Source organism: Nematolebias whitei, chromosome 23 (assembly GCF_014905685.2).
Source record: "Nematolebias whitei isolate Nwh7 chromosome 23, NemWhi1, whole genome shotgun sequence".
In the NCBI taxonomy this organism is placed as follows: Eukaryota; Metazoa; Chordata; class Actinopteri; order Cyprinodontiformes; family Rivulidae; genus Nematolebias; species Nematolebias whitei.
Genome location: NC_056520.1, coordinates 22,410,384 through 22,421,123, shown reverse-complemented (window position 1 = coordinate 22,421,123; position 10,740 = coordinate 22,410,384). Strand labels below are relative to the sequence as shown.

Sequence of the window (10,740 nt, the reverse complement as noted above, 5' to 3'; positions counted from 1 at the left end):
TTGCCAGTTTCATCATTTGTTTTGCTAATTATAGCTACAGTTTTGCTCATTTTAGCATCTGCTTTGCTAATAAAAGTTACATCTTTGCTAGTTTTAGATTCTGTGTTGCTACATTTAGTGTTTTCGACAGAGAAGTTTTTTTTTTTTTTTTTCAATCTGATTTTGCTTCCTGTGTTGATTTGTTGGAGCAGCAGTGTTTTTTTTTTTGTTTGTTTGTTTGTTTTCCCCCACCGCGAGGTCATCTGTGGTGTGGACAGAAACCAGAGTCTTTAATCAACAGAAGTTTATGTCTGCCTCCTCTCATATCTGTCCATCTCCAACCCAAAGGGCTTCCAGGTGGTCTGTGAAGCTGCCCAATCAGGTTCCTCCTCTCCTGCCGCTGCAGAGCAAAGCTGTCGTCGTGGCAACTCCATCGATAAAGGTGGCACGTCCCAACAACCCCCACCTGCCAAAAGCCCTTCCAAGAAAAAGTGAGGAGTGTAATTTAATTTGAAAAGCATCAGGATTTCTTATGATTTTCTGCCAGACTTTGTAATAAATTAACTAAAAGCCATTACTCTATTCTACCACGACATACTTCTTCTCTCAGGTCCTTAAGGCTTAATGTCTGATGACCAAATGATAGCTAGACTGGATTTAACTGGTCCAGACTTCTCAGCTGTCACCAGCTCTTGTATCACTGTTGCACCACAATCCCCCAGGTACTACAATGCAAGGATAATTACTGTAGTTTCTTTCAGCTTACCAATAAATCTTTTCCTAACCATTTTAGCACATCTTTGTAAAATAAATTAATATTGTGATCCATTTTTCTTCCGTACGTTTTTCAGCATCTTTCTTGTTCCACAATTTTTTGCGCTATTTCAACAACTCGTATATTAAAACGTTCAGCTCTTTCAGGACAATCCTGCCATGACTTTTGCTATTGATGCAACTTTAGCTTTTTGAAATATTTAGCCTTTACTGCCATTTTTTTCATAGAAAATGAACTGAGCTCATTTTACACCCTTCACATCTTTAGATCTGTTTACAACCTTTTACTGCTCCTTTTACATTTTGTTCTGGTTCAGCTCCTTTTAGCTTCCTTCTGCAAATTTAACATTTTTCAGCTACTTTCAGCTAATTGCAACTGGGTTTTTTTTCAGCTGTTTTGTGCTCCTTTTAGATTCTTTCTGCTAACTATATTTTTGGGCTTCTAATTTCTTTCTGCTCCTTTCAGCGTATTTATGCAAGTTTCAGCATTTTCTGCTATTTAAGCTACTACTTAGCTGTTTTTTATGCTAATTTTAGCTTTTTTGGCCAATTCCACATTTTTTATACTCGTTTAATTTTTGTCAGTCTAATTCAGCAAAAATATATTCGCTCTTCCCTTGCTTCCAGTAATTTCAGTTTCTTTCTGCTTTTATTAGCTACTTTTCAGCTGATTTTTGTTGCTAGTTTCAGTTTTTTTCTAAGTTCAATTTTTTGTGCTTATTTCTGCTTCGTTAAGCCTAATTGTGCAAACATATTCTTTCTTCTGCTAATTTAAGCTTGTTCTACCTTTTCAGCTACCCTTTTTAGCATTTTTTAGCTAATTTCAGTTGTTTTCAGTTAAATTAAAGTTTTTTGTGCTAATTTCTGCTACTTTTAGTCTAACTGAATTATTTCTGCTAATTTTAGCTCATTATGCTCCTTTCAACTTGTTTTGGTTATTTCAGCTATTATTTAGCTTTTTTATACTAATTTAAAAAAATTCAGCTAATTCCACATTTTTTGCACTCATTTCAACTTTTTTCAGCCTAATTCAGCAAAATTATGCTCTCTTCACTTACTTCTTGTAATTCAATCTTCTTTTTGCCTTTTCAGCCACTTTTCAGCCTTTTTTTTTTTTTGCTAATTTCAGCCTTTTTTAGCTAATTTTCTTATTTTTGTAGTAATTTCTGTTTATTTAAATATCATGCAGTAAATATTTGTTCTTTCTGTTTTCTTCCACTAATTTAGGCTTGTTCTTTCATTTCAGCTACATTTCAGCATGTTTTTTTTTTTTTAGCTAATTTCAGCTGTTTTTCAGCAAATTCTTCAGCAATAAGCGGTAACACTGCATTTTCACAGGAAATTCAATTTCTCTTGTTTTCAAATAATTTTGCTCTGTCACACATTAAAGGTGTTCAGATGTATTTTGAACTGAATCCTTCCAATCTACCAACAAATATTTCTGGGTCTCGAGCTTTAGTGTGTTGGAAGAAAATGTATTTCTCATCTCAGCTGATCTTGACAGAAACATTTTGACATCCAGCATCCGGTGGAGAATCAAAGCGAGCGTAAACCCCGCCTCTTATCTGCTGCACGTCGCATGCTAATCCATAAAGAGAAAAGGTTTATCCTTTCTGCAGCTCACACAGATGATCTGTTTTCTTTAGTCCATTTTAAACTGTGGGATTGAGGGGAGCCCAGAGTAAAACGTGGCTCGCTTTAACCCTCCTTCTGCCCTTGAGGCCTCAGTCTTAAAACTGAAGCTTTGTGGATCATTTGACCCAAGGGCAGCAGGAGGGTTTGGACCACAGCTGACGAGCAGACAGCAGATTTCTCTTTAACATGATCACAAAGATGCGTTTTGGTTTTTTCCATTTGAAAGGGTATTTTTACTCCGCTCCCCTGCCCCTGCCCGGTTCCGATCTTTTCCGACATGAGGTGATTAATGCAGCTCGCTCATCCCGTGGCGCCGCAATCCGCACACCTCTGAGCACTGCTGATGCTGAGGCAGTTTCCTTGGCAACCACCGGCTGCTGCATCTCTCTCCGTCTCCTCCTGCGTGCAGTCGGCCGCTGCCTCTCAGATGTCCCGGAGTGGCTGTCGTCACTTGGTCTCCTTGGCAACGTGACACAACAGCAGTAGGCAGAGGAACACGATCCAGCCTCCCCCTCTCTCTCTCCGCTGCCCCCCCCCCCCACTATGACCGATTCATGTAGCTATCGACAGCCCCGCTCGGTTCATCACAGCCGAGGCAAGATGAAACGCTTTACTCCATCACTGACCCCCCACTCATGGTTTCAATATGTTTCCTCACAGAGTGCTCTCTCTGCGCTGCAGCACGCCAAGCTCTGACCTTCAGTGGAGCTTATTTATAGTGGACTCACGTAGGTTAAGGCTCCCTGTGTCCCGATGATGCTGAAGGGGGGCTCTGCCCTTGTTTACCCTCCTTTGATGCATTATTAATCAATCATTGTGGCGAGAGTGGGCTGATAAAACAGGAGAAACTGGGACATGATGGCACTGAAAAATATTTGTCTTGGAGCATCTGAGATCTGTTCTGTTAAGTTTAACACCAACTGCTTTGGAAGTCAAAGTTTTAAGCACAAACCAGTAGAATGACTCTCAGCTACTAACACAGGGGAAGCTGTGGCTGAGTGATTAGAGCAGCCATCCTCCAATGGGAGAGTCGGGGGTTCGATTCACCATAGTCACATGTTGAAGTGTTCCTGGGCCAAGACACAGAACCCCTCACTGCCTCTGATGTGTGTCCCATCAGTGTATGAATGTGATAAAGTACTGATTAGTCGTTGCAGAGATCTAGTAGAGTGCTGTATGAATGTGTGTGTGGAGGGAAATGAGGGCACAGATCGTGCTGTAAAGCGCTTTGAGTATTTTGATAAGATAGAACGGTGCTATATAAGTACGGTCCATTTACCACACCAACTTACATGTACAGTAGTCCCTCGCTACTTCACGGTTCGTTTATCGCGGACTCGCTCTATCACGGTTTTTCAAAATAAGATTGGACATGACACACGATTGGCATGAAAGTTTTATTTAAAATAAATAGTTTTGAATTATTTAGCACCTGCTGCACATTTGTGCAGCTCACACTGCAGGATAAACTTCCTGCCGCAGCTGATCAGCTGTTAACCATGCAAAACGAAGAAGTGGACGTGGCCAAGGGCACTTGCAGGTGACAAAGAGCAGAGGAGGCAGGGAGCTGAAATCATGACATGCTGTGCTCTTTTGGAGCATTTAGAGTTTAGAAACATTGTTTAGAATATTGCAAGAGTGTGGGAAGGGCTTAAAATGCCATTACATATAAATAAATAAATAAATAAATAAATATATATATATATATATATATATATATATATATATATATATATATATATATATATATATATATATAACTATTACTTACTATATACTACTATCCCTACTTAGTGGTTTTTCACTTATCGCGGGGCTTCAGGGTACGGATCCCCTGAGATAAATGAGGGACTACAGTAAATAGATTAGTTTCTGCAAAAAAGACTGCTCTATAGCCATTTTGGTGTTTGCTGTCAGTTCACTGAGGCAGCAGGGCTTAATTTGATCCGGATCCTGCAAGAACAGGATCCGGAAACTCTCTTATTTTGACAGGGTGTGTTCCGGTAACTGTTTGTTTGGATCAGGTAACTCTCAGGCTTATTACGGTAATGCTAAAGTTGTGAACAAATAATACTGCCTTGAACGTATAAAACCTATATTGGATATGTAAACTGAAAATAATTACATAAACACTCATTTTAAACACAACAGCCACTTACGAGCTGCCTCTTCAAGTAGCATTTCTAGTTCTACACTTAAAAATATCTCCACCCCTAAAAGAGTGGTTGGGGTGAATGCCAAGCTAACCAGGCGGTCATACACGGGCAGGAGGTTGGAGTTTTTGGACAACCTGAGCAGGGACAGTGTCGGGCTCTGAACTGTCAAGTAAGGGGGCGGGTGCTTGACAGAAGTGGAGTGTTTATAAATGTAGGTAAACGTAGATGCTTAACAACCTGTTAAAATACACCAAAATGCAGGAAATCGCGTCTACTTTAATTTTCTGGGAGAGTACCCCCAGACCGCCCGCACCCGCCTTTGCACGTACACCGGCCCACCCACTATTTGCTTTCTGACATCAATTGGTTTACAAATGAAGCCCTGTGTGGCAGCCATCTTGAAGCAGAGTGACTCCAAACCTTAATTAGTTGTTAGTGTTCGTCCAGTGTTTTTTTTTTCCTGGGAGTTTCATTACGAACCGTCCAGTGGGTCACGAGATATTTTGCTAAAAGACATACCTGGCATACTACACCATCATTCCTTTCATGATGGTACGAAACATAAATGCAAAAAGACAAGAAGGCAACAATGAACAATGAAGTAATGAACCAGTCAAACTGGAGCAATGTCAAAGTTATCTCGAGAGTTTTGGTCAAAAGTGGCAGAGTTGAATTAAAACTATTTTTTGTTTTGTCCAATTTGCTTTGTTTTGTTGTTAACGACGTGTGACGGAAGGAATTGTTCAGTAATTATTACGATATTCTAATCTGTCTTGGAGGAACATTGTTTCCTCTTATGCATTTAGAAAATAGTTATTTTCAAGATTTTTGATCCCAGATAGCTCATCATTTCCCCCCTAATCAAATAATTTGTGGACTTCACCTGTAAAAGGCAAAGAAACTTCATGTTTTTACGTCAGTCTACCTTATCTGTGCTGCTGATTATCCATGCTGCTGATCTCTTGCCTTTAAGTTATTATATTCATATCCGTCTACTCACTACAGGCTCATGTTTGGGCTGCTGTTTAATATACCATATTATTTTACACTATTAGTGTTTAGCGTACAGTGTTTCCCCTACCATTATACAAGCGGGGCATCCCACCCCATCAACAGAACCGAACACCCCGTCTACCGAACCCCCACCCTGACCACCTGTCGGCACTGATGTAACGCTAAACAAGCGGCTCGCAATACAGGTGCGCTAGCCAAAAAGCTAAAGGCAGCCTCTTCCCTCATGCTGAACCCTTATGCTGAACCCCCCCAAAAAAAAAAAAAAACTGTCTGTATAAATAATGCGCTGCACAGCTCAGGACGTGTCTCTGTCCGTCCGTCCCCCACGCCCCTTCAACAAAAATCATGGACGAGATGAGCGCCCCGCCATGGCAAGTTATCTAAGGGAAACACTGGCATATATCTTAGACACTTGTATTCTGTTTCTTTTTATACTTTATATTTTTGCTATATTTTTGGTGTAACTGGGACCTTGATTACACAATCTCGTTCCACCTGTAGTGATGTAGGGTTAGTTAGCGTAGGAGCTCCACTACAATCAATATTTAATGACGGGTTCTCTCTTTTTCGAGCTACTTGACAGATATGTGACAGAGATACTGTGTGGGAGATGGTCTAAAAACCAGTGACATGAGACGTTAATTTTCTTTGACCCATCAAAATGAATGTGGTCATTTATTAACAGAATCAAAGTTTAACATCAACATTGTACACTTGATTATTCTCATTGAAGGCAATAACACAGCTTAATTAATGAGTTTTACAATGAGAAATCATACGGCCATGATTTCTCACTTGTAACTAAAATACAACAGACATTTCTGAAAATATCTGGATTAATTACTGGCAAGATAGAAGAGTTTTAAAGATGGGAAATGAAGGAGTTTAAATGGAGAGGAAAAAGATGGATGAGGATGTATGTCTGTAGACCAGAACAACACGCTCCTTTGAAGCGCAGTTCGCCTGCGGTACACTGGTAGTGAAGCTCATGGCGACTCTTTACCTTTGGCGGAGGATGAATCCGCGGCGGTCAAGAGGTCCCTGGTACGCTACCTTTCAGCGTCTCCTCAGGGCGGCTGCGACTCGGCAGAAGTCGTGAGAACTAGTTCCACAGAACAAACCTCCTCAGAAGTTATGAAGTTTTCACCGGGTGGAGTCACAGCGAGGCATCGTGGCTCCTACAGGAACTCCAGCCGAACTTCATCAGTACCAGAAGAACTTAACGGGACTCTGAGAAGACTCAGAGGAACTCAGAACTTCTGTTCTCTCCCAGAACTTTGGTTCAAGTGTAGAACTCCGAACTCTGGATCATCTCCCAGAGTTCTGGTTCATGTCTCAGAACTTTTCTGTTCGGTTCTGCTCTCAGAACTCCGGTTCATGTCTCAGAACTGACTGGAACTAGGAAGTGTCGACATTCAAAGAGTTCTGTTTCCGGTTCATTTGAGAAGTCCTGATTGGTTGAAAGAACCAACAGGGGTGTGGTTTTAGTGACGTAAGAGGTTACTACAAGTCAGAAAAACAGCGGAGATGTTTTAGAACAGACAGAGAAATGTTTTGGAGCAGACAGAGAAATGTTTTGGCGAAGTGGGAGGAAACAGGTGCCACCAGTTTCTTATTTCTGTCTGATAGGTTTAAAAACATGACAGTTCATTCCAATAAACTTGTTTGCGACTGTCTCCGACTTTTGACCGACATCACTCCTTCTCATTTCAGACAGAAGATCAAAAAATGCATAATTACTTTGTAACAGACATTAACTTGATTTCTACTTTGAATGAGGATTAAAAAATCATTAATACTGTTTCACAGTTGATTTAAAATGAGTAGTTCACTTCAACATTTAAAATGATTTGAACTAAACACCTTTTGATTATCAAGACATTTGTAAAAATAGTAATGACAATATAAAAGAGAGTGTTCTTTCAATTGATTAGTGCAGGATACAATTAGAAAGTCTCTGGATGAGCTTAATTTGTATTTCTGGATTCAAATCAATGAAATAACAGTTCCTGTCCCATGAAGCTCCTCAGGGTCAGGTTTTGACCTGAGGCTTAGTTCACTACACACCTCATGTACCACATGTGATGCGAATGGCAATAAAGAATCTTAAGCCTTGAATAATCAGTCTGAACAGAATGTTTTGTATCTTGTTAAAGTAAGGACGGATCTCAGGATGAAATGTCCACAGACTTTTCTGTCTGGTCCAGTCAGTGAAACCCATGAATACGCCTCTGTTCCAGGATATCAGCCCCTGCCGGTCTGCCGGTGTCTCTGGCCCAGCGAGCGCGCTACGCCACGTACTTCGACGTGGCGGTGCTGCGTTGCCTGCTGCAGCCGCACTGGACGGAGGAGGGCGTGCACTGGGCCCTGATGTACTACCTGCAGCGTCTGAGGCAGATCCTGGAGGAGAGACCTGAACGCAACCCAGAACCTCTGATTCCCCCTTTGCCGCGTCCACGCAGCAGCTCCATGGTGGCTGCAACCCCCTCGCTGGTCAACACACACAAGACTCAGGTAACAGGAAGGGGTTTAACTTCATTTGCAAAACTCTGAGTTACAGACAAAAAACTAAACGACACAGGTGCATACGTGTCTATCCAAATTTGGGCCAAAGTTTTCCTGGAGGTCGCACATCAACAAAAAAAGACACCGCTCTATACGGGAAGTAAATTTAAGAATGTTTAAGACCGGGACTCAAACTCTCATGAGGACTCAAACCGTTTTAATTTTGCTGGGCTTTGACTGTTGGAGACTTGCTGGTAAGGGAAACACTGCCTTGTCATTTTAGTTTCAGCAATTTTAGAGTGGTGGAGCTGAAGCTTGACACCTGCATGGCAGACAGGAAACATCTGAGTCTAAAGCCTGACTGGGTCTAAAAACACTCAGAGGATACATATCAAAGGTTAAAAATAGTCCAAATCTGCTCAACTTCATTAAATGATAAAGGGGTGGCTTCCAGGGTAGAAACAAAAAGTGGTTTGACAAGTGTACAATTTGGTTAGACATAAGCGACAAAATAATTTTCTATTTAAAACATTGGCAGTGCAAAACGTGGCTGCGTGGCATGCTAGTCACAAACCCTCTGAGCTCAGTGTTTGCCCATTTGCTCGCAAATTTCCATCACCATTATACAAGCGAACTCTTTCCCCATGGTTGACAACTGTTAGTAATGATGTAGCACAGGACACAATACATATGTGTTGGCAAAAATGCTACTAATGTACCACTTACCCCATCAACAATTACCAGCAACAACGTAGCACCAAGCTAATGGGTGGGCAACACAGATATGACACACCCCTGGTTGTCGATAAAAAAACGACAGCAACATAGCGCTAAGCTAGCAGGCAGGCAACACGGATGTAACTCTGTCATGTCCTCAAACCCAATTGAGACAAGCGCCCCATCAAGGGAACTGATCTAAGGGAAACACTGGAGCACACTTGGCATTATTTCAAGAGGAATTTGTCTTACAAATGTTTTGAGCTTGCGTAAAACTCTAGTGACACAAGAACAGTGCCCTGCTGAACCCCTGCAAACGTTTTGGAACGTTTTGGAAACTGAAAACTTTGTCACCAACGTTCACAGCCCAGTGAAATACAGGCTTGAAGAACTGATTGAAGGACTAGGAGCTAATTAGCTAATATGATTTTTCATTTCATTCTAATTAAAACAAATGTATTTATTTAGTTGGTTTATTGGAGGAGGGTGGTGCAGAGGTTACAGAAGGCAAGCCTGTGATTGGAAGGTCGCAGTTGCAACCCCCTTGACAGAAAACATCAAAATGTGGATGGGAACGGTGAAACACCCACACCTGCCTCCACCCTTATTTGTTCCAGTCTGAGCCATTGAGCAACACCACCATCTGCTCCCCCGGGCACCCTAGATAGCAACTCTCTGCTCCACACAGAGGGCTGTGGTAGCTCGGTGGTCTGTGGTTGAGTCAGGAAGGGCATCCGGTGTTAAAACAATTTTGAAGACAAGTTAGTTCACTGTGGCGACTCCTAAAGAAGGGAACAGCCGAAAGAGGAAGAAGAAAGTATTTATTTAGTTGTCTGTTTGTCTTTAGGAAGTTGTTTAGTGTCCTTCAGGACGTCCATGCTCATGTGTTATTGGGTCGATTGTGCCCTCTGCTGTGTTCTGCAGGACATGAGCTTGAAGTGCAACGAAGAGGGAAAGTCTCTGAGCACGGAAACATTTGCAAAGGTGTCTCTAACTAACTTGCGTCGCCAGGCGGTCCCCGACCTCTCCTCTGACCTGGGCATGAACATCTTCAAGAAGGTTGGTGTCTTCATGGTAAAAAAAGCTAAAGCGTTGTACCGATGTCAGCTTGGACGATGTTTTCCTGTTCCTGTTTCAGTTTAAGAACCGACGTGAGGACCGGGAGAGGAAAGGCTCCATCCCCTTTCATCACACGGGAAAGAAGCGTCAGCGTCGCATGGGGGTGCCTTTCCTGCTGCACGAGGACCACCTGGACGTCTCGCCCACCCGCAGCACCTTCTCCTTTGGGAGCTTCTCGGGCCTCGGAGACGAGCGACGGGCATTAGATCGCGGCGGCTGGCAGGCCACCATCATGGGTAGGCGGCGTGACATTTCTACTAAGAAAAGCAGGCGTGGAAGTGTTGCTTGGCCTCAAGTTACAGTCTGAGTCAGAGGAGTCTGTTGGAACGTGGCTGTGAGGGAGTGAATTAGGTCAGTTCATTATCCTCAGTGTTTCTGATGAGCTCTCACTGAGAAGTGTGATTAGAGTTTGCTCAAGGCGAAACAAGCATTTTGTGTTATTTCTATCCAGTGACTTTATAAAGCATTGTTTTCATGAACCCTCTGCTCATTTTACCAAACTGGTATCTCTAAATCCACTGAACCTTGCTGCTCAGATGGTCTCCTCTTTCTGGTATTTAGTCTTTTTATGAAGTGTATTTCCAAGGAATGTCTGAGTTTTTCTTTACAGCTTTCCATATACGTGGGTTTGACTCTGGTAGAAGTTTAAATTATGGCAAATAGAAGTGAAATACCATTAGGATGAAATGTTAAATGAGTTCTTATCAATTATCCTGACTACTTGTTGACAATGTAAGTTATACTGGAGTAAAAGTCGAGGCTCCAGTATATGGATAAGAGTCACCAGAACGTCATTGCATTCTTGAAGAACATTATTAGTTTTTCATATATATATATATAT

At 41.9% G+C, this 10,740-nt stretch overlaps 1 protein-coding gene across 1 annotated transcript in view; it reads left to right on the top strand.

The window, feature by feature from the left end:
- The window catches only part of LOC119429099 (protein unc-80 homolog), a gene marked incomplete in the record, with an annotated part of 116,990 nt that overhangs the window by 6,554 nt on the left and 99,696 nt on the right, over nucleotides 1-10,740 (top strand). Inside the window, 4 exon segments of the mRNA XM_037696817.1 lie at nucleotides 328-470; nucleotides 7,799-8,072; nucleotides 9,705-9,839; nucleotides 9,919-10,135. Of these exon segments, the coding sequence (XP_037552745.1) occupies nucleotides 328-470; nucleotides 7,799-8,072; nucleotides 9,705-9,839; nucleotides 9,919-10,135 (769 nt within the window).